At 57.5% G+C, this 27,650-nt stretch overlaps 1 protein-coding gene across 1 annotated transcript in view; it reads right to left on the bottom strand.

Moving 5' to 3' along the window:
* SHANK3 (SH3 and multiple ankyrin repeat domains 3) overlaps nucleotides 1-27,650 on the bottom strand; it is a gene marked incomplete at both ends in the record, with an annotated part of 48,596 nt that extends 20,946 nt beyond the window's left edge. The window contains 17 exons of the mRNA XM_082849479.1: nucleotides 2,973-3,053; nucleotides 3,983-4,115; nucleotides 4,216-4,340; nucleotides 4,793-4,875; nucleotides 5,065-5,140; nucleotides 11,040-11,153; nucleotides 12,289-12,491; nucleotides 15,420-15,693; nucleotides 21,555-21,621; nucleotides 22,571-22,648; nucleotides 23,032-23,148; nucleotides 23,250-23,417; nucleotides 23,511-23,662; nucleotides 23,738-23,846; nucleotides 25,937-26,008; nucleotides 26,861-27,064; nucleotides 27,372-27,650. Coding sequence (XP_082705605.1) covers nucleotides 2,973-3,053; nucleotides 3,983-4,115; nucleotides 4,216-4,340; nucleotides 4,793-4,875; nucleotides 5,065-5,140; nucleotides 11,040-11,153; nucleotides 12,289-12,491; nucleotides 15,420-15,693; nucleotides 21,555-21,621; nucleotides 22,571-22,648; nucleotides 23,032-23,148; nucleotides 23,250-23,417; nucleotides 23,511-23,662; nucleotides 23,738-23,846; nucleotides 25,937-26,008; nucleotides 26,861-27,064; nucleotides 27,372-27,650 — 2,335 coding nt within the window. The remainder of the gene's footprint in view (nucleotides 1-2,972; nucleotides 3,054-3,982; nucleotides 4,116-4,215; nucleotides 4,341-4,792; nucleotides 4,876-5,064; nucleotides 5,141-11,039; nucleotides 11,154-12,288; nucleotides 12,492-15,419; nucleotides 15,694-21,554; nucleotides 21,622-22,570; nucleotides 22,649-23,031; nucleotides 23,149-23,249; nucleotides 23,418-23,510; nucleotides 23,663-23,737; nucleotides 23,847-25,936; nucleotides 26,009-26,860; nucleotides 27,065-27,371) is intronic.

The following is a 27,650-nucleotide window of genomic DNA, read 5'->3' as shown; positions in this document are numbered from 1 at the left end:
ACAGAGCCACGGGAAGGGCCTGGGTCCAGTTCAACAAAAGCTGTGACCCGCTCACTCAGCAGTGTGGATGGAGGCTCTGCGGTAGGCTGTCCCTTCACCCTCCCCCAGACTCTGCTCAGGAAAAGCTGGTGAAAAGGATGCTGACCTCGGGCCGCAAGAGTGAGCCCCCTCCCTCTGGAAGACAGGGGTCTGTGGAGCAACCCTGTCACAAGGCAACAGAGGGGACACCCAGGCCAGAGAGGAAGGAGGCTCTTCTTCCATCCACTGGTCTCTGCACACAGAAGCAGCCCAGAGAGCAGAAGGCAAATCTTCTGTTTCTGCAGCGCAGAGTCCCTGGGTCCCTGGATGACAGACCTCAGGCTGCCCAAGCACCTCTTTCTGAACGTGCAGCTGAACGTGGCCACGTGACGGCCTCTGGCAAGAGACTCCCAGGAACCACCCACCAGAGCCTGGTGTGGGGTCTAGCCAGACCCAGCTGCCTACTGGTATTGGTTTATTGACCAGTTTGGATCTTCAATCAGTGCAGTGGGTCAGCTCCCCATGACTAGCCTTGCACCCTTGTGACCCCGGGGCCCGGAGCTTCTCTGCCTTACTCTTGAATGAGCGAGGTTACTAGGCATAGAATTCCAGGTGCAAAGGCATTCTGACCCAAGACTTTGAAGTTACCGTTCCGCTGTCTTCTAGCATCTGCTGATCAGACCTCCGCTGTCAGTCTGACCCCTGTTCCTTTCTAAGTCATCATTCTCTGGCAATTCAGGTTTTTCTTTTCGTCTATGGTGTTGTGAAATTTTACTATGACAGGCCTAGGGGTAGCTTTGTTTTTACTTCATTGCTTCAGACTTACACTCCTGCAAACTGGAGTCTCATGTCCTCGTTCAATTTTAGAAAAGTCTTAGCCATTTACTCTCCAAATGTTGCCTCTTCCCCAACCTTTCAACTCTTCCCCTCTGGGACTCTATTTAGGCTGGGATTTTTCTCAGCTGTCCTCCATATTTTTTGTCTACTCTTTGATATTTTGCATCTCCTTATCTTTCTGTGCTGAACTTCGGGTAGTTTCCTCAGATTATCTTTTAATTCATAGTTTCTTCCTTCAGGTGGGTCTACCATATTGTTTCCCAGGGACGGATTTTTAAAATCTCAGGGGCTCTATTTTTGTTTCAATAACATTTCTTTAGGAATCCTTTTAAAATCTGCTTATCCTTATTTCCCCCCCCCCCACTGTGTTGTTCTTTCATTATGAGTTCTGTTATTTCTCTCAAACTTTGGCTTTAAGCACCTTGTTTTGTCTCTTTCATAGCACTCTGCGGTTCCCAGTTCTTCTGATGCTAATTCCAAGTCCTGGGCTTGGCTCTGCTTTCCCCCATCTCTTGGCTTTGTGGGGGTATCAGAGCCCCAGTGCCCTGCCCGTAGGGTCTGTATCGGTCCCAAGCCCTCATGGACTATGGGAGCATCTGCTTCCTCTCACTCCCTTGGCTCTGATTTCTCTCTTCATTTTCGAGAACTGGGAAATTCCTCTTCTTTTGTTTTGAGATGGCTGTGTATTTTTAGAGTTTTACTTTATTCAGAATATTTATGGGGAGAAGGTCCTGACCACATCAGCCTAATCTATCTTGGTGGCTGTTCTCCACACCAAACTAAACTGCAGTCAAGAGTACCTGCTCAGGGCTTCCCTGGTGGCGCAGTGGTTGAGAGTCCGCCTGCCGATGCAGGGGACACGGGTTCGTGCCCCGGTCCGGGAAGATCCCACATGCCGCGGAGCGGCTGGGCCCGTGAGCCATGGCCGCTGAGCCTGCGCGTCCGGAGCCTGTGCTCCGCAGTGGGAGGGGCCACAACAGTGAGCGGCCCGCGTACCACCAAAAAAAAAAAAAAAAAAAGAGTACCTGCTTGGAAGGGAAGGGCTCAGCAAAGGTCTAGGGTCAGGGATCAGTCCATGAGGGAGGTCAGAAATAATTTTAGGGGACAGGTAAGGGTTCCTTCTATGGCTGGGGCAGAACCAAGCCTGAAGCCAGGGTTGGGGCTCAGTCTAGAACCAGGATCAGGGCCCTTCCTGTGCCCACGACTGGGTTAGAGCTCAGCACACGACCAGAGTCAGGGGTCCTTCTATGGCTGGAACGAGAGCAAGGTCTGGGACTCGAATTGGGTTCAGGTTACAGAAGGATCGAGCACGGTAACAGTCATGTGCATTGGGACATGCCACGGTAAAGATGTTCATGGTCGTGTAAGTCAGGGCATAACCACTATTAACTGTCACGTATGTCAGGACACGGTCATGTATATCTGAACATGCCAATGATGAGGCTATTAACGGTCACATATATCGAGACACACCCACGATGAGGCTGCCGGTGGTCACCCTGGAATCGTGCCCTCCACATACCCATCAAAGCCTCAACACACTCTTGTTTGCCTCCTGCAACTTACGAGGACCTGTCCCATCACCGTACCAGCAATGTTCACAACGGCCCCGTGAGGTCGGCAGCTCACTCTACTGAGCCCTGCTTAACTGACGTGTGAACGGGTGCTGAGAGGGTAAAGGAAATGCGAAGACCACACAGCTAGTGCCTGGTAGAGCCGGGAGCAAAGGTCAGGTCCCCTTTTCTCACTTGGATGAAATGAAGACGTAAAGTCATACTGGAGGTGTGGAGGGCCAGGGGCTGCATGCGCACACGCATGCAAACACACTGGTGAGCCAGGGCCTGATTCCCCACCGCCAGACATGGTGGTCCCGCTGTCTATCCCCAGCCCTGTCACCCTGCCCCTCAGCCCTCGATCCATGCACACGTCAGCTCCCTTTTCAGCCCACAGACACCCAATTCCCCCACCACTTCAGCACCCACCCATTTACCTCTAACCTGTCCATACATCCACCTCTCGGTCCTCCCTCCCCTCTGTCTCTGCCTGGCTTTGGCCCAGCTCCCCTGACCTGGGCCCCTGCCCTGGGCTATCTGCCCACCGCCTGCCCTGCCACTCACCAAGCTCCTCGAGCTCCGCCGTCATGGACTTGGAGCGCAGGGTCAGCGTGGTACTGGGGGCCCTCTTAGGGGGCGGCGGGGCTGCAAAGAAGAGGGAGGCCTTGGACCTCCTGTCCAGCAGCAGGCAGCGCGGCGTGGCCAGGTGCAGGTGCCACCTGCGCTCCACCGCTTGGATCTCCTCGTACTCCCGCGAGGACGAGTCACACTGTGCCAGGATCTTGTTCAGGCTGCGGCTGGATGCAAACTTCTTCATGGCGCTGGGAGCTCAGGGGGTGCTGAAGGCCAGGCTGGGCCAGGGCAGCCAGGGCCTCAGGCGGTGGTCGAGGGCCCCAGGGGGGTCACAGTGCTGGCCAGCCTCAGCCCGAGGGCCCACGTGGAAGGCTTCGAGGGCAGAGTCATGGGGTGGGGGCTGGGAGGGGTCTCCCGGCAGGCCGGGCTCCTGCTGCTCCAGCGCCCGCCCCCCCCACCAGGCCTGGAGGCCGCTGCCCCTCGGGGGACCAGGGTGTGGTCAGCCAAGCCAGGGCCTGGGCTGGGCTAGACCCGGCCAGCAAAGCCTCCTGGGCCCAGGCTGTGCCGCGACGTTGGCGCGGGGAGAAGACGCTTTTCCTCTTCCCTCAGGTGCCGCCTCCCCCTTCCCTCCGACAATAAGCGGCAGCGGCAGCGTCAACCTCACAGTTGCTATGGCAACCCCGGCCTCCAGGCAGCTGCTGGCAGCGTCGGGAAGGAGGGCTCTTCCATGCCAGGGGCTGGGGGGCGCCGGGAAGGAGGGGGCAGGGATCTTAGGAGGGCAACCTGGGGTCAGAGGCCGGGAGAGGGTTGGCTGTCTAACATCGGGGATTGGCACCCAGGCGGCGCACGTGGGCGTTCGCCTAGGTTCAGGCCTCTGACGTCAGCAGTCAGCAGTCTGGGGCCGGGGGTGATGAGAGGAGCATGGGCCTGGGGTCAAAGGTCTAAGGTCAGGGGACAGAGCAGGGAGACTGGGCACAGAGGTCCAAAGCTCGAGCCCTCACCTCTGCGCCGAGCCCCATCTTCTTCAGGCTTCCTTGTCACTGACACCACCTTCATGACGAGGCGGTTCCCGCCCTGGCGGATCAGAGCCACCACCTGCTTGTGCCCGACCTTCACCACGTTCACTCCATTCACCTGGGACAGTCAGGGCCCGGGGGCCATCCAGGTGAGTCCTCCTCGGGCTCGGACAGAGGCCAGCACCCCACAGGGCCACACAGGGAAGGACGAGCCTCACCTCGATTAGGAAGTCCCCCGTGCGCAGCCCGGCCCTCCAGGCCACGCCCTCCACGTCCACCGACTCGAGATACTGAAGCGCTGGGAAGGCCGGCGTGGGCGTGAACTCCTCGATGGGGGTCTCTGCTGTGGGACGGGAAGAGGGCAATAAGGACGGCGTCCTGCCAGCAGGGTCCAGGTGGAGGTGGCTGCCACACAGCAACCTCCCACGAACGACCTGGGCCGGGGGGCGGCAGGCGGGGGCTGCCCAGCGCGAGAAGAGCCAGCCCGGGAATCCAGGACACACCCCTCTGAGAGACCCCCCCGCCCCCGCCACTCACCCCACCAGAAAGGCCCCCGCTCCATTAGACACGCACAGCAGAGATCCTGGGAACCAATGAGGGAGAGGACCCGCTGCCTCCTACCAACATCCCAAACCAAGAGTACAGAGTCGCAGCAGGGAGAGGAAGCGGGTGGGGGAGAAGAAAGGGGGGCAGGGGCGCGGCAGGAGGAGAGCCGAGGAGAGGAGCAGAGGCAGGACACAGAAGACACCCCGGGTGGTGCACAGCCCTTGCCAGCCGGGTACCCCGCTCCGTTACCTTTGGCCCCCCGGAGGACAAAACCAAAGCCCTCGTGGCCCCGTTTCTGCAGGACGGCCACCTTGTCGTCAATGACGTAATCGCTGAGAGGAAAACAGGAAGGTGAGGAGAACCCTGCCGGGAGGCACGCTCCCCGGACAGGGCCCACGGGCACGGACGCAGCCCGCCCTGGGAGCTGTCCTTGGGCTCACCCGGGAGGCCTCCCTCCACATCTGACGCTCCATCGCACGCGCGCCCACCCTCACCCGCCTGCCCACCTGTCCCACCTGTACCTGTGTGCAGAGAGGCTGTCATAGGAGCCCACCGTGTAGTGGCGGAAAAGTCGCTTCGTCCGGTCCTCCCGGGTTTCTGAGGGGAGGTTCAGGAGCTGACAGAGGGTCTCATCCTCCACGTGGCGTGAACCGCCCCCGAACCACGCCCGTCACCAGCCGCACGCGCGCGCACATGCACGCACGCACGCCCACGCACACGCCCCTGGCATGGTAGTGCCCACATGGAAGTGGGGGGTCCAAATCCTGGGGTCCTGGGCCCAGCGGTCCTAGGTGAGAAGGCTGAGGGGACATGCAGGAACCCTTGCCTCTAGGGGTCAGGGTCCAGACGGGGGCAGGAGCTGTGGCTCATCTTTCTCCTGAGTGGCTGCACACAGCAGACCGGACAGGGCCAGGGCAAGCACAGAGAGAGTCAGCAAGCCCCCAAACTAAGGGCAGAGAAGGTTGCGCACGCACACGTGTGGCCTGGAGTCACGTGTAAGTGCTGTGTTCATACAGGCGTGTCTCTGTGACCTGCAGTCACGTGCAGGTGCTGTGCTCATACGTGTGCATGTCTGTGTGTGCATGACCCCCCGTCATGCGCAAGTGTCACGCCACATACCCCTGTGAACTGGCACTGAGGTGGCCCTGTGTATTCAACGTACCCCTCACCACAGAGACGCTCACCCCCATGGGGTCCTTTGCTCCAGACGCCACCTCCATGTATGGGGGGCTAGGTCCCCCTATCCTGCTGTCACTGCATCCCACAGAGCTTTCTCCCCGTCTGTACTCTTGATCTCAGAGTCCCTCACAGCCACTGCAGAGCTGCCCCACCCTCGGCCTCGCTGATGTCCTGCAAGCCTGCAGGTTCCAGTCCGCACCTCCAGTCACGACCCTCCCTGCTCCGGGCTTACTTCTCCAGCTGCCTGTACACGTACACTGGATTCTCTGGTACCCTCGCACCCACTCCTGGCCCCCAGCCCCCAGCACCTCTGTCTCCAGCTCCACCACCACCTGTAATTTCACCCCTCGGCTCCTCCCCCCTTCTCTACCAGCTTAGCATTCCTCAAGATCAATTTATTCATTCAACAAGTACGTACTGAGCTCCTACTACGTACCAGGCTCCAAGAATGGAGCAGAGAACAGAACGAAGCCCCCCTACCCTGCGGAGTTTACAGGCTAAACTGTACAGATGAAGAGAGAGAGGAGACGAGAAACAGGTACACACAGAACGTGTGGAATGCTGGTAAGCAGTAAGAAAAAAGGAAGCCGTTTGGGGCGCTGCAATTCTAGGTGGTCACGTGAAGGCCTCCAGGAAGGGAGAGGTGAACAAAGGCACGAGGACGTAAGGGAGCAGCCCTCCGTGTGGGTAAAGGCTTTCTGGGACAGTGAACAGCCTGGGCAGCTGGGGCGGAGGGAGCAGGAGAGAGAGCAGGAAAGGAGGCCCGAGAGGGGACCTATGATTCTGACGACTGTCTCCACTAACTGTAAGCTCCTGAGGGTAAGGACCATGTCGCAGTTGTTTCTGTGATCCTAGCACCAAGCACAGCACCTGGCACACAACAGGCGTTCCAAATGCCAACTGGAAGGACAGACAGGTGGACAACTGGCTGGGTGGGGGGGGTGGGTGGATGGATGGAAGGATGGATGGAACAAGAGGTAGACAGAAGGATGGATCAAAAGGTAAATGTATATATAAGTGGATGGAGGGAAAGAGAGAAGGGTAGGGAGGTGGGGGGATGGATGGAAGGAGGGGATGGGTGGACTGGGTCTGCTAGGTGGCTTGATGGATGACAGGATGGGTGGGTGAGTGAAAGCATAGATGGATGTAAGAGTAGACAGAGGGGACTTCCCTGGTGGCACAGTGGTTAAGAATCCGCGTGCCAATGCAGGGGACACGGGTTCGATCCCTGGTCTGGGAAGATCCCACATGCCGCGAAGCAACTAAGCCCATGCGCCACAACTACTGAGCCTGAGCTCTAGAGCCCGCGAGCCACAACTACTGAAGCCTAGAGCCCGTGCTCCACAATAAGAGAAGCCACCGTGATGAGAAGCCCGCACACTGCAACGAAGAGTAGTCCCCGCTCGCCGCAACTAGAGAAAGCCCGCGCGCAGCAACAAAGACCCAGCACAGCCAAAACTTAATTAATTAATTTTTTAAAAATTTTAAAAAAATAGTAGACGGAGGGACTTCCCTGGTGGAGCAGTGGTTAAGAATCCACCTGCCAACGCAGGGGACACAGGTTCGATCCCTGGCCCAGGAAGATCCCACATGCTGCAGAGCAACTAAGCCTGTGCGCCGTAACTACTGAGCCTGTGCTCTAGGGCCCATGAGCCACAACTACTGAGCCCGCGAGCCACACTACTGAAGCCTGCGTGCCCTAGAGCCCATGCGCCGCAACTACTGAGCTCACATGCTGCAACTACTGAAGCCCACGTGCCTAGAGCCCACGCTCCGCAACAAGAGAAGCCACCGCAACGAGAAGCCCGTGCACCTCAACAAAGAGTAGCCCCTGCTCGCCGGAACTAGAGGAAGCCTGAGTGCAGCAACGAAGACGCAACGCAGCCAAAAATTAAAAAATTTTAAAAAAAGAGTAGATGGAGCAGTGGCTGGATGGAAAGAAGAGCTCCTGTTAACATCAGAAGACACAGGTATCAGGAAAAGTATTGATCTGGATTTCAGAACCCTGCCACTAACTTGTGTGATTCTCAGTATGTTCGACAGTCCCTTTTGGCCCTCTCCTTATAAAGCAGGAAAATTCACCTTGGAGGGGCCCCCTAGGTTCACCTTGGAGGGGCCCCCTAGGTTCACCTTGGAGGGGCCCCCTAGGTTCTGATGGCCTATAGTCTGATCTCACTGGCACCGTCCCCAGTGCTCACACCCTCTCCTCCCTCTGCAGCACACCTGCACCCACCACCCTGCCGTCCCCAAAGCCAGAGCAGGCCAGGCCTCTCCTCACCTCCACCACACCCTTCTCCACGCTGACCCAACTTCGGAAACGTTCACAGTGCCTGCCTGCAGAAGGACTCCTCCCCCAAAAATGACCCTCTGCAGATCACTGGACTCCTATTTTTATATTTATCGACCAAACACAAATTATTACATAACGCAAATGAAAACACACAGCATGCCCCCCCACCCCCAGTACTGGAAAGAAAGGGGGAGGAGGGAGGATGCCAGCCAGAGCCATAGCTTTGGTGTTCTATGCCAGCCTCCCGGATGCCCAGGGCCGCCTCCCCACTCCCTCCCCTCACAGCTCAACTCTCCCTGCTTGCAACTGCTGCTTTCACCCAGATGGGTGCCGTGGGAGCCTTGCTCTCTGCTGACCCAGGGCATCGGCCTGGCCCACACGTGTTGGCAGTATCCCCTCCTTGGCCTCTAAGTCCCTTCTCTGTCCCTGCTCCAGTCTCAGAAACAGATCTTTCTTTGGATCTGGGCCTGTTGGAAGCAGGTTCCTGTTCCTGGGCTGCCCTCTCGCCTCTGGCAGAACTCAGCCCCTGGGTCCCAGATCAGAGACTCTGCCCAGAGCAGCTGGCGGCCGGGCCTGCAGGTAAGGACAGAGGTTATTCCCACCCCCTCCCAGCAGGCAGCCCCCGCAGGCCTGTCTCCCTGCCCGTCCATGAAACGCTCCCATCTACCCAGGTACCTTCTGACACTTTCAGATGACAAATCCCAGAGCCACCCCTGTCTAGGAGCCCCACCACTGCCCGGAGGCCTATAGCTCCTTCAACAGGTTGCTCTGTGTCGTCTCCCTTCTCTATGACTCCAGTCCAGCCCTGCCCATCCCGTCTCCGTCTCCCTGCTTTGCCCTGCCTGGGCCATCACCCTAATCCTAAATGACCAGGACGATCAGGACAGCGCCCCCCAGACTCCTCCTGCGACACCGCCACAAACTTTAGCCCCTGGTCCCAGGACGCGGGACCAGCCCTCACACTCCCCACTGCAGCCCTGCCACCCGCCCCTCAACACACAGGTTCGCTCAGCCGGAGCCCATGAAGCGTGGCAGCTACAGCACAGACCCTGCAGCCCACTGCCTACACTGCAAACAAGACTGCTCCTTGGGCTGCGGGACAGAACCCTCCTAGAGATGAACTAACAACAACTGTCCCCACCTCTCAGGAACGCTGGGACGAGTCAGTGAACTCTTAGATGTAAGAGAGCTTAAAACCCAGCCAGGCATCCTGACACTGCTTGGAGCACACGGGGTGCCAGCACGTGTAGGTCTAGAAGGCCATGCCGTGCCCTGGCCAACAGGCCGTGCCCTGGCCAACAGGCTCTGCCCCCACCCCCACCATGCTGACCACCTAGATGGTCCTAGCGATCCTTCAAGGCTTAGCTCAAACAACACCTCTGCTTTAAAGGCCCCCGGACTCCTTCAGACCGACCCAGGGAGGCCCCTGTGCTCACGCCTGTCACAGCCATGCAGTGTGCCCGCCTGCCCCTCGCTAGGCAGAGAGCCAGCCCCTGTGACCCCAGCTCCCAACACAGGGTCCAGCGCACGTCAAACACCTAACAAACATGGGCTGTTCTCAAATTCCAACTCCAGTCCAGACCTCCCTTCCTTCCTCCCCAGCCTCAGATTCAGCTCCAACTGCCCCTGCACCCACAGAGTTCTCAGACCAGAACCTTCATTGCCCACCCTATAGGGGCGCACAGGACCCACTCCCTACGCAGGTCTCGAGGCCCCTCCTTCCCCTCCCCTCTCCTGTCCAGTTGGCACCAGAGCCCAAACTTCCGAAACCACTCCCCACCTCAACATACCACCCCACCTGCCCACGATGGGCAGAATACAGGATGTCGTGTCCCTCCCAGGCTCCCAGCCGCAAGGAGAGCCGTCAGGGTGAGGCGGTGTGAACAGCCAGGTATGAGAGTAAAGGCTCCACTGTGAAGCAATTATACTCCAATAAAAATAAATAAATAATTTATAATAAAGGTTCCTGCTCAGGAGTGGGTCAGCGGCCACACTCCTGCTTCCCTGGGCTCTGCCACGCTCCACCCAGGGCAGGGGTCCAGGCCACACAGGGGTGGGCTCCCCTGGGGAAACCCGCAACCCAGGATAAGGGAGCACAGCAACCCTGGCTCTGAGCCCTTCATGTGCAGAAAGACAGAGGAATGCACCCTGGGTCCAGACACACCACTAGTGACCACCACCTAGCCACCATTCAGGAGGGGGCTCCCTTGTCCCACCAGCTCTCGGGGCCAGAAATAACACCTGCGGGTCGAGGGGCCTCCTGGGTGCGCAGTCAGCCCTGGCTGGGGTCTTGAAAGGACCAGCCACTCCTTTCCACCGGCAGGACCACCTCAGATCCCAACTCCCAGAAGGGTCCTTCCTGGAGGTTCAGGTGGTGAGCAGGGTTGAACCGAGGCAGCTCACCAGCCCCAGGAGCCACGGCCTTTGCCCTCACGTCCTTCCTGCAGGCTAAGGATGCAGCCATCCCCCACCTGCTGCCCTCAGACCATCCTGGCCCCAGGGCACCCATGACAGCCCCTCTGGGCCCAACTGGCCTCATTTCCTTTTGGCTGGCCCAGGCCTCCCGGCATTGCCCACTTGGACAATCTGTCCACTTTGGAAAGATGCCTCTTTTCTCATACTGACCTCTTTACTTGTCTGCCAGCCACACGGCAATCACACACTCCAAGCACCCAGCATTTCTGTGAGAACCATGTCTGGGAAGGGTTGTGGTCACTGAGAGCCACATGTGGGATCACAGACTGGTGCACGTTCATACGTGTGCGTCCCATGGGCGCGCACGTCACACATGTCTCCACAGCTGTCCAGGATCCAGATGCACACGTGTGTGTTGGTAAGTAATTATGGGGTGAACGCGTGCCGTGTCTGTCATGTACACGAGTTTGCACCTACTTCGAACGTGTGTTTGAGTTTGTTCTAGTCTTTTCTCTGTGTATACAATGAGGATCTGCCTCCAAGCAAGACCAACGGGAAGCTGGAAGGGGCGGCACCCTCAGGGGCCACCCAGGGGACGTAGGGGTCACTCACCGTGCCGCGTGTCATACTGTCTCATCTGCACCTCCTCCACGCAGTCAGCCGGGAACCAGCCTGTGCGGCCTTTCACGGTCCCCTCCCAAAAACCGCCCTCCCCAATGCTGAGCACTGGAGGGACAGAAGCCAGACGGGCTGTCAGGGCGGAGGAGGGCGGCCGGAGGGCCACACCTCTCCCACCAGCACCACCAGCCCCACCTCCACCTCCTCGGGCTCAGGCTCTGCCCACCCACCCTTCACGTCTCTCCTTCCCTTCCCGTCCCTTCCTTCATCCTCCTGTCTTTTTCCCTGGGAAAATTTTGGGATCCACACAGAAGACAGAAAAGAACAGATGGGCACAGCACAGGATGGGCATGTGGGGGACAGAGCGACGCACAGATGGACACACTCGAGGGGGGGACAGGAGGCAGAGGCAGGGGCCACAATCCTACTCCTGCCCTCCCAGCTGACCCCTCTCCTCCCATCTCTTCAACCAACCCCCAACCAACCTTGCTCTGTCGCCCACCCCAGGGGTCACGGCCAAGAGCTCAGGGTCATTGTGCTGCGGCCAGGGGATTAGGCCACATGATGGGCCATGGAGAGCTGACCCTCGCAACTGTGTCTTTCTTAGGCTCCACGGGCAGAGAGCGCTCATGAGGTGAGGACCCCAGTGATGACAGAGACCCTCGTAATGCAAGGAGCTTGTCATGGCACAGGACCCCCTCATCACAGACACCCACATTAACTGTCACAGATACCCCCAGAATGGCAGAGAATTCCCACATATCACAAGCGTTTCCAATGAAAAAAGTCCCAGAAGTGACACAGGAACCCCATAATTCAAGGAAGCTCTGTAATAGGATAAGGTCCTACGAACACAGAGAACCCCACCACCACCAGCCCCGAGCATGACACAGAAACACCCCCATGACGAGAGAGAGAGAGAGAGAGCTTCTGTTGTGACACGGAAAACCCAAAATGACAGAGGATGGAGAGGGACCCACGACAGGAACCCCATAAAGACAGACACCCCTCCCTGACAGAGCCCTTCACAGCGACACAAGGAATCCCCAGTGGCAGATGCAACCCATAATGACCACGGCGACTCAGAGTTCCCAGGGACACCCCTAATAACAGACACCCAAAATGGCATCAGCCCCTCCACGGTCGCCGGGAAGCCGGGCCGGGCACCCCAGAGTGGCGCCCGCGAACCCCAGGAGGCCCCGCGCCGCGCCCCCCCGCGACCGCGCCCCCCGCGCCCCCTCACCCTTCACGGCCTCGCCGCGGTGCAGCGGGATCTCGCCCTCGCCCTGCGGGCTGTGCGCCTTCACGGCGATGAACTTGCGGCCGGGGACAGCGCTGTAAAGTTTCCGCTTCGGGCCCCGGGGCGGCGGCGCGGGGGCCGCGGGGGGCGCCGGGCCAGGGCCGGGCACGGGACCGGGGCCGCCGGGGCCGCCGGGACCGCTCGGGCTGTAGACGAACACGTAGGTGACGGACGCGATGCCGGGGGGCAGCGGGCACGCGAAGCCGGCGCCCGGGGCCTCCATGGCGCGCGGCCCGGCCCCGCCGCCGGCCTCACCGCAGCCGCCGCCGCAGCGCCCGCCGCCCGCCGCCCGCCGCGGCCGCCCGCCCGCCCGCCGGGGGCCCGGCCCGGGGCCGCTCCATGGGCCGCGCCGCCGCGCCCGGCCCGCTCCCGCCAGCGCACGAGCCGCGCCCGCTCAGGGCTCCGGGGCCGCGGGGCTGCGCTCCCGGGCGCGCCGGGCTCGCTCCATGCCACGGCCGCTCCGCGCGCCCCGCCTCCTCCGCGGCCCGGCTCCTCCCTCTGCGGGCGGCGGGCCGGGCTCCCTCCTCTCCCCCCTGCGGCCCGGTCGCCGCGGCCCCGACGCGGGAGAGGCCGAGGGGCCGAGGGGGACTACGGTCCCAGAGGGGAAGGTGGGGGAGGGGTCAGTCCGACGGAGGAGCGCGGGGACGGGGGAGGCGGGACCGGTTGGGTGGGAGCTGGGGAGGGACTGGAGGCTTCGGACAGGAGGGAAGCGCCTCCGTGAAGGTCCGCCTCGCCGCCAGGAGGGGCTCCCCCAGCGGGTCCGCGTCCGCACCCTCCAGCTCGGGCCTTGGCCTCCTCACACCCTGACCGCTGCGTGTGCTGGGCGCCAGAATCCCCCTCCCGACCTGGGTCTTCTCCTGGACATCTGCCTCGGATGTTCATGCCCTCTCCAGGCTGACCGCCTTGCCCGGACCACTCCCCCGATCTGGGCACCGAGCCTGAGGCCTCGGCCCTACGCCTCTGCCCTGCTCAACGGCCTGCACTGGCTCCCTGGCACCTAGGCCGACCAGGTCCACGTTCTCCGCCGATAGCCAGGCTCTCTGGGACGAGAATTAGCTACACTTCAGTAACAAGGCTGGGTACCTTCTTTTCCCTCCCGCGGCCGCTCATAAGGCTGTCCCCAACACCTCAGCTATCCTAATGCTCCTCCTCCGGCCAACTGTTAAGTTACTGTCTCTCAGCTCCGAATGCACCTTTCTCTGTCCGGCTCTGTGATGGTGGTGGGGACTCTGCGACTACATTTCATGCCAGGCTTTGCCAACAGGGGGAGCCAGGGGGAAACTGCCACCTCGGCCACCTCTACCCACCACCCCACAACAGCAGCTCAAACTCAGCCGTCTACCTTCTCTCCTTCCACCAAACGTGATCTCTCCCCCTGAGGCCCTCTCCCTCCAGGGTGCACCAAACTTCCTCAGCCCCCTCCTGGCCACTCACTGGGGGACTCCCTTACCTCCAATAAAAATTACCTGGATCGCTCCCCCCCAGCTGCTGCTTCGTCCTTAGCCCCCCACCACATCCGGCACTCTAGGCACCTACTAAATGTTTGCTGGAAAGAAAGCTACAATAATTCTGTTCTCCCCACAGAGCAGGTCTTAGCTTGTGTTTGCTAAAAGAATGACCGAATATACGAAAACTGCATGAAAGCAGGGCTTCCACACAGCTCCAGCTCAGGAGCAGCCCATCTGCAAAACTGAAACACCCCAAAGTTTGTTCTTTTAGCCACTGGGCCATGCAAAAGTTTTGGGGGAGAACTGAGGTGGTTTGGGGCAGGACAGGTAGCCTTGCAGTCTGGGTAGGGACATCACAGGTCGAGGCTATATGAGCAGGGACGACAGCAGAGGAAGAAATGGCTTTTATAAGCTCCTGCTGCACCCCTCTGCTGAACGCTCAGGCTCAGGAAGTTTGGGAATCAGGTCTACCTGGGGACAAGTTAAGCTGCTTCCCAGCTCTGTGACTTTGGGCAAGTCATTTACCCCACCTGAGAGTTAGGACCCTCATCTGCAAAATACAGCACAGCCTCATACACGGTCAACACTACGCTGCTGAGCCCAGCTGTCACTGTGAAAACAAAGTGCTATTTATGTAACTCTTTCAGTCAACATGTCAGCCGAGCACCTTCTATGTGACTGGCTCTGGAGCAACTGTGGGAAATGAGAAAGACAGCTCCTGCCCTCAAGGTGCAGGGAGGAGAGAGGCCTTAATCAGCAGCAGCAGGCCACTGCTGTGGGCCAGGGGGTCCCAGTAGGGAGCCCTCACTGCCCAGGCTCCAGAAGGCTTCCCAAAGGAAATCTTTGGGTAGGATTAGCCTACCTTACTGATGAGAAAGGCAGGCACAGAGTGGTTGGCTAATCCGCACAAGGCCACACGGGAGGCAGATGCAAGGACTGCACTGGAGCCCATCCATCTGTCTGCAGAGCCAGTTTCTACCTTCCACTCCCCACTGCTCAGCTCAGGGGCTCCAGCCCACAGAGTCTGGTGAGGCTCCCGCCCAGGCTTTTTGCTCTAAGTTCTAGGAATGCCAAGTCCTTCAGACGTCCTTGGTTCTCAGGGTCCCAGCACTCATGGTGAGGGATAAAGAGAAGAGCCATGGGGTCCTGTGGCTATACAGGGCCAGAGGGGCTGGGGAAACACCAAGACGGAGTCTTGGGATGAAGACTCCCCCCTTGGGAACAGGGCTAGGGTCCACCCATAGATTTTGAGCCCTCATGGAAAGCAAGCTCCAGTCCCTGACCTCTTGCCACACGTCACCCAGCCCTGCCTCATCCCAGCCCTCATCCTCCTCCCTGGCACTGCAGGAACCTTTCTAAACCACAGGTCTGACCAGACCCTCTCCCCACAACATTCTCCCTCAGCTGCCCACTGCCTTCGGGACAAGTCCAGCTCCAGCCAGGGATCAGCACGGGGGCGCCTGCCCCAGGCCACAGGACCTCACCTTCTTCCCTTTCCCATCCAAAGAGACCCCCCCGCCGACCCAAAGCCTCAGCTCATCACTGCAGAGGTGCCAGGCACCAACAGGCCCCTCCCTGCCCCGCTAATGCTGGCTCCTCCAGGCTCAGGTCCCGGCCCCCACATACCTGATCTTACTCTGGCTGCCCCTGCCTGCTGCGGGGCCACTGCCGTCACTCTGCTGGTCACCATCCCGGTCCCGGTCTTTCTCCTCCTGCAGCCGCTGGAGCAGCAGCTGGTGGGGGAGGCTTCGCAGTGAAGGTCCAGGAGAAGCTGCTGGCTGCCCCTCACCCTTCAGGTTGATGTCGCTGGCCGAGCGCTGCAGGGGCCGAGGAGAGGCAAGGCCGCTAGGGCCAGCCAGCCGCCGCCGCTTCGCATAGCTGGGGGTTTCCCTGAATGGTACTGGGAGGGGGTAGGGGGGACAGGTGAGACTCTGGGCAGCCAGAAAGGGTGACCAACTTGTCCTGGTTTGCCTGGTATTTCCAGATTTTAGAAGTAGAATCCTATGTCCCAGGAACTGCCTCAGTCCCGGCAAACCAGGACAGCTGGTCACCCCATGACTGAAACTATGATGCCAGGAGGGACACATACCAAACTGCCTCTACCTCTACCTTCAGGGGTAAAAGCCTGCCCTTCCTCTCAGCCAAATGAGGTCTTGGAACTGCCTTTTTCACAGGCTTCCAGAGAGACAAAACCGGCCACATGTGACAAATCTCACCAGACTACCACTGTATAGAACTGTTTGCAGTTGACCATAACCAGAGAAACTGTAAAAGATGTTCTAGACCGGGGGTTGGCAAACATCTGTAATGAATCAGATAGTAACCATTTCAGGCTTTGCAAGCCATACAGTCTCTGTTGTAAGGACTCAGCACGGCCACTGCGGCATGAAAACAGCCTCAAATGATGTATAAGCAGATGGGTGTGGCTGAGTTCTAATAAAACTTTATTTAAATAGCAGATGATGAGTTTAAAAACATGATCCAACTATGTACTATTTACAAAAGAATCACTTCAGATCCAGAGACACAAGTAGGCTTAAAATAAAAGGATAATGGAAGATATTTCATGTAAATAGTAACCAAAAGAGAGCTAAGTAGCTACATTAATATCGGACAAAATAGACTTAAAAGATAAAAAGTGTTACAAGAGACAGAGAACATTATATATTGATAAAAGTGTCAATTCATCAAATAGATTAACAATTATTAATACATATACAACAAAGCATCAAAATATATGAAACAAACACTGATATCTTTGGAGAAATAGACAGTTCTACAATAATATTTAAGACTTTAACACCCCACCTTCAATAATGAATAGAACATCTAAAGACAAGATCAATAAGGACATAGAAGACTTGAACCAATTAGACCTAACATATATATATATATATATATATATATATATATATATATATATATATATATATATATATATATAGGACACTCCACAGAACAAGAGCAGAATACACATTATTCTCAAGTGCACATGGAACATTCTCCGAGATAGATCATTAATGAGGTCACCAAAAAAGTGTCAATAAATTTAAAAAGACTGAAATCATACAAAGTATCTTCTGCAATGACAATGGAATGAAGCTAGAAATTAAGAACAGGAAAAAAAACCTGGAAAATTCCCAAATATGTGAAAAATTAAACAACACTCTTAAACAATGTGTCAAAACAGAAATCATAAGGAAAATTGAAAACACTTTGAGAAAAGAAAAACAAAAATACAACATACCAAAACTTACAGGATGCAGTAAAAGCAGTACTAAAAGGTAAATTTATAGCTGTAAGCACCTACATTAAAAAGGGATAAAGGTCTCAAATCAATAACCTATTTAAGGAACTAGAAAAAGAGAAGCAAACCAAACCCAAAGCTAGCAGAGGAAGGAAATAATAAAACTTACTTGAGATAAACAAAATAGAGAATAGAAATACAGAGAATCAATGACACCAAAAGTTGTTTCTTTGAAAATATCAACAAAATTGACAAAACTTTAGCTAGACTGACTAAGAAACAAAAGAGAAGGGGGACACAAATAACTGAAATCAGAAATGAAAATTGGGGTATTACTGCCAATCTTATACAAGTAAAAAGAAATATAAGAGAATACAATGAATAATTGTATGTCAACAAAGTAGATAAACTAGATGGACAAATTCTAGAAAAACATAAATTACCAAAACTGACTCAAGAAGAAATAGAAAATCTAAACAGACCCATAAAAAGCAAGGAGATTGGATCAGTAATCACAAATCTCCCAACAAAGAAAAATCCAGCATGAAATGGCATCGCTAATGAATTCCACCAAACATTTAAAGAAGAATTAGCAAAATCCTTCTCAAATTCTTCCCAAAAAATGGAAGAGGTAGGAACACTTCCTAACTTATTCTATGAGCAATTTTAAAATGAGCAAAGGGACTTCCCTGGTGGTTCAGTGGGTAAGACTCTGTGCTCCCAATGCAGGGGGCCCAGGTTCTATCCCCGGTAGGGGAACTAGGTCCCACATGCATGCCGCAACTAAGAAGCCCTCATGCCGCACCTAAAAGATCCCGCATGCTGCAACTAAGACCCGGCAAAGCCGAAATAAATAAATAAATATTTTTAAAAATAAATAAAAATGAGCAACATTTCTCCTGACATTTCTCCAAAAAAGATGTACAAACAGCCAACAAGCACATGAAAAGATGCATCAACAACCATTAGGGAAATGCAAATCAAAACCACAATGAGATACCACTTCACTTAGACTAGAATGGCTATAATAAAAAAATTTTTTTAATAAAAAATATTCTTTTAAAGGTACTAACAAGTGGTGGTGAGGATTTGAAGAATTTGGAACCCTCATGCATTGCTGGGGGAATGTAAAATGGTGAAAAACAATTTGGTAGTTCCTCGAAAAATTAAATATAGAATTATCATATGACCCAGCAATTCCACTCCTAAGTGTACACCCAAAATAATTGAAAACAGGTTTTCAAGCAAATACATTTCACACATCTTCGTAGCAGCAATATTCACAATAGCCAAAGGGTGGAAACAGCCCAAGTGTCCATCAAAGGATGAATGGATAAACAAAATGTCACATATACAAACAATGGAATATTATTCAGCCATAAAAAGGAATGAAGTAGTGATACATCCTACAATATGGATAAAGCTTGAAAACAAGGAAGCCAAATACTAAGGGTCATTCCACTTAAATGAAATATCCAGAATAGGTAAATCTCTACAGACAGAAAGTATGTTAATAGTTGACAGGGGTTGAGGGAGAGGGGAATGTGGAATAGTTGCTTAATATATATGTTGTTTCCATTTGGGAGGATGAAAATGTTTTGGAATTCAATACAGTTGGTTGTGAATGTACTAAATACCACTGAATTATTCCATTTAAAATAGTTAATTTTATGTTACATGAATCTGATTTTGACGGTGGGCTGGATTTGGCCTGGGGGCATTGTTTGCCAAGCCCTATTCTAGACTCCTGTTATACAAAGTGTGGGCCTTGGGCCTCACCTCCAGCTTTTAGAAATGCAGAATCTCAGGCTCCACCCAGACCCTCTGAGTCAGAATCTACATTTAACTAGATCCCTGGGTGACTCAAATGTACATTGCTAAGTGAGAAGCACCTCCCTAGGGCACTCTTCAAAAGCACTCTGGGAGAGCAAGTCAGAGAGAAGTGTACTTGAAAGTGTACACACAAGAGAGGGTGGGAGAGCCTGTGGACCCAGAGGTAGCCCAAGGCAACAGGTGAGGAAGCAGAGGTGGCTGCTCCCAGGTAGGATCCCTGCTTCCAGCTGGTCAGTCTAGAGGAGGAAGGTGAGGCTGCCAAGAGGCTTCCAGGTGACCTGTCCCGGGAAGGGTGACAGGTCTCAGCCTACCAGATCCCTCCAGGTGGGCTTCGTGCCTGAGGAAAAGGAAGGATGACTGGGCAAAGCCTCCCTGCCGCTCCTCCTCTGTGTGCAGGTCCCACCCGGGTCCCCAAGCTGGGGTGGGACATGACAACTGACTCATGGAGGGAGTGTGAGCAGAGGGAGTGGGGTAACAAGGATGGATCCCTGGATTGCTCAGGACTGAAGACAGGCTTTGCCATTAACCCTTCTGTGCCTCAGTTTCCTCCTCTGTAAGAATGGACTAACAACAATCACTCATTGGGGGGTTGTTAAAACAGTGAATTAAAATAACAGGGTTTATCATAAATACTCATGAACACCTGGCTGCGTCTTCTGAGTGTATGTGTGACACCTGAGCAGGTAAGGGTACATGGCCGGCAGAGCTGATGCCCACAATGGGACTAACTGATATGGACCTCTCAGCTCAGCGACAAATGCCTAACCCCAGCCGGGTGAGCTCACTCTGGATCAGGCAGACAGAAAGATAATGGTGACCCCAGGAGCCCTGGCATGTCTGTCCAAAGAAGAGGGGCAGCTGAGGCCTGCCTGACTCTCAGCCTGGACCGTGGCCTGGCCCCCACCCTCAAGGCCACCTGCCAGAGTCCAGACCCACGGAATCGAATCCCACATGAGGTCAGAGGGGGAAGGGGTTGCAAATAACCATATTTTACTGAAAGGAACTGAGGCACAGAGGTCCCAAGAAGCTTTCCCAAGGTGACATCACAAGCAGAAGAGGGAACCCACATCCACAAACCAGGCTTCTCCCAGGCTAACAAACACCTCCAAACACGCAGCAGCCCCAACCAGACCCTAACTGGAGCCCTTGCTCTGTCTCTCACCCCTAATTCAAACCTCAAACTTCATCACAGTTCTCTCCCAAGCAGAACCTGGGCCCCAAGCCTACACCACTTCATCAGCTCAGTTACGTGCTCGACACACGCCTACTGATTCTGCAGCCTACCCGCTGTCACAGTCCGCTGACCCTGCTTGGGGAACAAGGGGCTCCTAACCAAGCCTCACTGTGGGGAGGACTGTTCTGGGAAGACTCTATATCGGAAGACTTCTTAACATGAACTTGGCCTTCGTCTTAACCCCTGCCTGACCATAACCTCACATTAGAACAAGGACTCAAAACCTGAGACCAGCTCTAGCCCTCTGCTGTCCACTGTCACTTTAAATTTGATAAAAATGGGGATATCAGGCTTCCCTGGTGGCGCAGTGGTTGAGAGTCCGCCTGCGATGCAGGGGACATGGGTTCGTGCCCCAGTCCGGGAAGATCCCACAGGCCGCGGAGCGGCTGGGCCCGTGAGCCATGGCCACTGAGCCTGCGCATCCAGAGCCTGTGCTCCGCAACCGGAGAGGCCACAACAGTGAGAGGCCCGCGTACCGCAAAAAAAAAAAAAAAAAAAAAAAATGGGGATATCGCAGTCCCAGCAGAAAGGGGAGCCTGGGAGTCTGTGTTCCAAAGAGAGCCGTGGGCAGAAAAGCCTTGTCCACCAAGGACAGAGGGAGCTGAGCAGGAAGTCCCTCTATGGCTAGGGGGCTGGAAGGGGCAGCCCCTGGCCAGAAAATATACTTTCCAGGAAGAGAGGCCCACCCCCCAGCCACCCCACACAGGGAGGGGCGGCAGGATTTGGAGGGCTGACAGGGGAGTGGGTGCCCCCTGACCCAGGCCCGATGTGAGCCCTCCTGCCCTGAGGTTCAGACTACAGGGCACCCCCTGGTTCTCCTTCTGGGGCACATGCGGGGCTCCCCCTGAATCACTGGCTGCCAAAGGCTCAGAGCCCCTCGACCCGAGACCGCTGCCACCCTCTCCCACGGGCATCCCCGCCACTGGGTTTTGACTTCTTTGCGCGTGCATACATGTGTCGAGGCTTGCTACGGGCCACTTGAACTGCTTTATGTGCCAGGATGAAGTGAAACACTGAGGGTCCACTGCCACGTGTCCCCTGCTGGCCCTTCACACGACCTAACAGGAAAACAAATCTTGACCCTAACTTCAACCCTGCTTTCAACCTAAGTTGATCTCTAAACCCAGCACTGGCGCCAACCCACAGCCCTATCCATTATTACCATACCCTTGACCCTGACCTGACTCTAACCCCAATCCACAGCCCTCACCTAACCATGACCTTGACCCTGACCCTTTGTCCACCCTACACAGGCCCTTCCCTCAGCACATTCCCCATACCTGCAGGGGCCACTAATGGACCACTCCCAGTTGTACTGGAAGAACTGGAGGAAAAGGCTCAGGGTATGGGGGCTTCCTTGTAACACCCCCACTGACCCTTGCACTGCTGGGCCCCGACGACCCCCACAAATGCACATTCAGCAGGGACCTGGGTGGGCAGAACTCACCAACATCCGAATCTTTGTGAGTCTTGATGACCTCCGCAAGCTCAAAGTTCCCTGCTATGATGGCCACCTGCGGGAGGGGAGGGGCAGGAGGGAGGCTCAGCAGCCCCAAACGCGCCTCCCCTGGGCCCCGGCGGCGCCTTCTCGGACCCCTGTGTGGGGTCTTCCTCAGCTGGGGGCCCCAGGTTCGGACGCTGTCCCCTGCCTAAACTCACCACCCCAGTCTGCATGGGACCGAGTGGTCTCCTGGGACATGAGACTCTCGGAGCTAAAGCTGGGACGTGCTGGCCACTCTGCCTGTTCTCTTAAGGGCCCCTCCACACACCATCTTTTCTGTCTCAGCCATGGCCCACCACTACCTTACTCCTGTCACCCTCTCTGCTCCGTGCCCCCACCCCTGCATCTCGTCATCCAGAAAGCCCTCCACTGCTGCCTCTGCCCCCTTGACTAGACAATCAGTGGCCACACCTGCTCTTCCCACGTCTCCTATGAAGGCCCTTGCTCCCACTGAGAGTGGGGTCCCAGCTCCCTCCGTGTCCGAAGTCCCCATGACGTGGTCCCCGACTCCCCCCACAAACTCCAGGCCACACAGAGACCCATCCGTCGGGTCATCCTGGTGCTAAGAACCAAACCTGGCCAGAGAAAAGGCCCAGAAACATGACCTGAGTTCAGTCGGGATCTGGGACCACCCCTCTCGCCCCTGGTTCGGCCTCTGCACCCCACCTGTCTCTGGTAGATCAGGCCCACAACTGTTCTCCCTTGGCCCCAGGGCCCTCTAGCCCTCTTCTCCTCTTCCTGGAAGGGGGACCAAGGGAACCACCCTCAACGAACACCCCCACCACGAGCTGGGCACTGCACTGGCTCACCCCCTTCCTCCGTCCCACCCTGGGGCGATCCTGGAGTCAGAGCTCCCTTATTACTCTACAGGGAAAAAAAGCAAGGTCTAGAGAGACCAAGCCACATACAAACAGACAAACACGCCTTGGGGCAGCCTCATGCTCCTGTAGACACTGGTGTACCTGGAAGGCTGTCTGGCTGTTATAATTGCGGACATCCTTATTGGCTCCACGGAAAAGCAGGACGCGGGCACAGCTCTCCTGTGGGAGGGTCGGAGTAGGGGTTGCAACTGGGCGACAGCACATGCGCACACCGGAGTGCAGGGCACACATACCCACGCCTACATGTTCAGCGCACACATTTGTAGCACAGGGACAAGCAGGTCAGGTGTACACGTGCAGGTCCCACCTGGCCCAGAGGGCCCAGGTGCACACAATTCACACCTGGTTGTGCAGAACACACACACATGACACGTGTGTGCAGGGAAATGATATACACACGTAGGTCTACAAGGCCACAGCTCACTGCAGAACGCAGAACGCGCACTTGTGGCGCGACACACAGGGTCAGACGTGCACACACAGGTAGTCACTGCACAGCATCACCTGTGTGTACACACACGTGTGCACAGGCGCAGGCACACCTGGTTGTAGAGGGCACAGATGTGCAGGGCTGTGTTCCCCGAGGCGTTCTGAGCCCCCATGTTGGCTCCGTAGAACAGCAGGTGCTCCAGGTGCTGCACGTGCCCGAAGCGGCAGGCCTGGGGAGGAAAGAGGTGCTGCTGGGCCCCTGGACAGAGCCCAAGCCCCAAACCCCAGAGACAAAGCCGGGGACACCCCCGCCGTCGTGCTCCCCGCCCACCTGGTGGACCTCCTGCCAGCCATTCTCGTCGGCGGTCCCCAGCCGAGCGTGGTCGTGCAGAAGCAGCTCACAGCAGAGGGCGTCTCCCCCACCCAGGGCGCTGTGGTACAAAGGCGTCAGGCCGCGGCTGTCCTTGTAGTCGGGGGAAGCGCCCAGGTCCAGCAGGGTCTGAGAGCGAGAACCTCAGTATTCATGCCAGGCCAGCCTCCTCCCGCTACTGGGCCACACGCCCCTCCAGGCCAGGGCTGTGCCCGCACTGACCGTCAAGGCCGCCGCATTCCGCTGGCGCGTGGCACAGTGCACAGCGGTGAGCCCGTCGCGGGTGCGGAAGTCCAGGTGAGCACCGCCGTTTCTCAGCACCTTCAGCAGGTCTGTGGCGTCGTCTAGCTGGGCCGCAAGGCTCAGAGGACACTCTGGGTTCAAGGGATAGATGAAGGTCATAGTCCTGGCCATTCCAAGGCCATGCCCCTTCCTGCTCTGCTTCTCACCTCCTGAGTCAGGATCGTGGAAATTGGGGTCCAGCCCCTTGTCCAGCAGGCGTGCCACCTTTTCCGTGTTGTGCAGCTGGACATATTCCATAAACTTCTTCAGGTTCGCCTGGAATACCCAGCCATCCTGATCAGCCCACACCATGGCCACCATCATCTGACCATCACCCACCTTCCACCAGGGAGCCTCAGATTACCTGTGGGGCACCACCCCACCCCACCCTCAGTCTGACCTATCAGCCTACATCGTGACCTTGTCACTCCTCTCGTGTCACCCTAAGCCCTGCACTCCCGCTGTGGCCCCGATCCCAGCTCAGCTGGACCCACACCCTGCTCCAAGTCCTTCCCTGCATCCCAAGCCCAACACAGCTGTCAGCCTGAGCCCAGCCAGCCCCTCGACAAGGCCAGGCTGCCCTCGCTCACGCCCCCTGAGTGAGTTCCCTACCCCAACCTCAGCCCCTGCCCTGGCTTCTCTCCCTGGCTCCTGGTGCCCCAACCTGTCCAGCCTGGAAGAGCCCGAGGCCACGTGGGCAGGAGCCAGCCCAGGGCAGCCCACATCCCCATCACTCTCAAGGTAGCCTGTTCCTTATCCAGCCCATTTTCTTCACAAGCTCACCCCATGGCAGACTGCCAACTCCGGGGCCCTCCCCCATCACCAGGTGCCCCCTCCTGTCACGTGACCTTGACTGCCTTTCATTCATACCCCGAGTCGTGCGCTAATTTACCCAGCAAAGCCTCACTGAGCTCCTGCTGGTGCTACAGTGCCACGTGCACAAGGCAAGGTGCCCTGGCCAGAGGCCCCGGACCCTCTAGAAACGAAGTGCATCAGAAATAAGACAGGGTGCCGTAGGGCCAGCCCCATGGGAGGCAGCATCCTCCAGGGGGTCAGGCAATGAGAAAGGAGGAATGATGCTCATGGCTGACAGGAAAGACCCCAGCTGTAGCCGGCAGGGAGGGAGGGGGGCAGTGTGATGGTGGGGGCCAGCTGGAGCCCAGGCAGGCAGAAACACGGGACTGTGGTAAGGAATCGAAACGCATCCTAAAAACGAGTGGGACTCACTGAAGGTCAGGAGTCACTGGCGTCCTGTGGGTCACTGGGGACAGTTTTGGAGGAGGGGCAACTACAGGAGGAACCCAGGGTGATAGGTCACACCGGGGCCAGTGAGGGAGTCTCTGCCCAGCCACAGAGTCATGGCTACTGACCGCCACATGCCCTGGGGTAGCAGAGAAGTCTGGCACGGAGGCTCCAGGATCACAGCGTGGTCACTGGGCCACAGGGGTGAATGTTCAGATCCCTCTCTTAGGCTCCAGAGACTGTCAATGAAGTGTCCAGCAAGCAAATGTCCATTGGCCCAGGGGAGCCTGGGGTGGGAGCTCAGGGACTCTGACTGTGGGAAGGGCCGCGGCACCCACCCTGCCCCTCCTACATTCAGAGAAGACAGGGAGGTGCCCCCCAAAGAGCACTTGGGGTCAGACCCTCCTAGCAACATTATCGAGGAGTAAAGACTCCACAAGTATGCCTAGGGGCAGGGCCCCAGAGTCAGAGAGATCTGGGTTCAGCCCCAGCATCACTGGATGCAGAGCTGTAAGTAAGTCACTTAACTTCCCTGGGACTCAGTATCTTCATCTGTGAAATGGGATAATAACAGCCCCTCACAGAAGCAAATTGATGAGATGCCTAAAGCGCCCAGCACTGGATGACTGCTAAGTGCTGGGCTCCCTGTTCTCCCCACCCCTACCCAGCTCCCCGCAACAACCACACCTGGTGCCTGCTCACTTCTCCCCCACAAAGACACTGTGCCCTATCGCACTCCACCCCTTAGCCGGGGCCCACCAGAGGGGTCAGCCAGAGTCTGATCTCACTAGAACCCATCACCAGACCGACCACCCCAAAGCCATGGTGCCCCGAGTCTGCACCCAGCCCTCTAGCCGTCCCCAACACCCACTCTGGGCCCCTAACGACAAGAGAAAGCAGACTGAGCCAACGCTGGCAGGACTGACTGGTCAGCCCCAACCAAGGTCGGGTGGGGGGCTCTGGGAACAGGGGGAGGGCCTCAAGAAGGGAGTTTTTAAACAACATTTTTGACACCACAAAACCCAGTTAAGGCTGGGGTGGGTGAACACTGGTCATGGGGGGCGGCGGTCAGAGGGGGTGTAGAAGGTGACCTTGGAGTCCACTCCCTGTGGCTGCCTCCTTACCTTTGTGTGAAGCTTTGCAAACTGCTTATCATCAATAAGGTTCTGGGCATAAACTCGTCGCTTGTATCGAAACTGCTCAGGTAAAGACAAGGCAGAAAAAGGCGTCCGCCTGGGCTGAGTGAGTGAAAGTATGCACAGAACCGAGTCCTGCCCACTTCTGTGCGGCTAGGGCCCCACGCTGCTCGCCACCACCACCACCCCGCCCCCCGCCACAAAACCCCTGCCGGCCAGCCACACGAAGCCATGCACACTACCATGGACACCACCAACACAGAGGTCAGGCGTGATGGACGCCCAGCTGTCCGCCTGCAGTGCCCTTTCTGTCTCATTCCCATCCCCGGGATTCCCCGGAAACCTCAGTCCTCTTCCAAGACCAGGTTCCAGGCTGACCTTCCGAGACATGCCTTCTCTGGGAAGAACTGTTCCTACTTGCCGGGGCCACCACGGAGGCCAAGCCGGCTCTGAGCTCTGCCACCGTAATTCTTGGCTTCAGTGCTCATTGCACTTGCCACCCCCACCTCCAAACCGTGGGTCTGGGGCCCCTTGGCTCACAGGGCGCTCAGCAGCCTTTACACCGTGGACGGGTGAGCAAACGAGGAAGCTTAGGTCGCCCTTCGGACAACTTCACGGGCGGGGAGGAGGAGACGCTGACACCGACATGCACACAGACCACGGCTGGCTTACTCCACACAGCGCTCCGGGCACTCACGCCTGCTCACACCCCATCGCACGTGCCGCTGACCGCACGCACGGCACGCGGCTCACACCTCACGCGCCAGACACACAACTCAACCCCCCCGCCCGCCGCTTCCACACTAACTCGCCGCGTCCGTGCCCCTCGCTGCCGCGCCCTCCGGGACCGCTCCCGTCCCGGAGCTCGGAGCTCTCAGCCCGCCCCCTGCCGCGCCCCCGGCCGCCGCTCACCTCCAGGTAGGGCAGGGGCGTGTCCAGGTTGGGCGGGTATTCCTGCAGGAGCCGCTCCTCGTCCAGGAACTTGCCCGCGCGGCCCCGGGAGGGCGGCTGAAAGAGCCCGTAGTTGAGCGCGTCCTGGAGGCTGTGGTTGAGGGCGCAGAGCACGCGCTGCTTGGCTGCCCACACCGGCGCGGCCGGGTCCAGGCGCAGGCACTTCTGCGGCGGAGCGGGAGCGTGAGCGCCGATCGGCCCCGCGCGGCGCTGAGTACTGAGTCCCCGGGCCCCGCGCGCCCAGGCCGCGGACCCCGAGCCTCCGCGCCCCGCCGGCTAGGCCTCGCCCCGAGGGCGGTGCTTCCCCAGGCCCCGCCCCCGCCCTGGAGGTGGGGAGGGTCCCGGCGGAGGTGGTGGGGGAGGGGTGAGTAGCGGCGGGCCTGGGGTCTCCCGCGCAGGGCTCCGAGAGCGCGGGTGGGGGGCTGGGAGAGGAGGGCGGGGGTGCCGCCGGGATCCGGGCGGCGAGGCTCACCGTCTGCTGAAGGTCCGGGATGCCGACGCGCACGATCACGGCGCTGGCCCCGGGGCCGTCCATCCCCGCGCCCCGGCCGTGGCCGCTCGCGGCCGGGAGCTGGGCGCCCCGGGGCTCCTCGCGGCGCCCCGGCCCCCCCTGCCCCCCCACCGGAGCCCCGTCGGCCGCGCTGCGCGGGAGGGGGCCGGGGGGGGCCGGGGCCGGCACGGGGGACAGCGGCGCCGAGGGCTCCGCAGGGGCGGCGGCGGCGGCGGCGGCGGCGGCGCGGCTCAGCTGCAT

This window comes from Leucopleurus acutus (genome assembly GCF_964270905.1).
Source record: "Leucopleurus acutus genome assembly, chromosome: 11".
In the NCBI taxonomy this organism is placed as follows: domain Eukaryota; kingdom Metazoa; phylum Chordata; class Mammalia; order Artiodactyla; family Delphinidae; genus Leucopleurus; species Leucopleurus acutus.
Note: the sequence above shows the minus strand (reverse complement) of the source record. Positions and strands in the feature narration are given on the sequence as shown.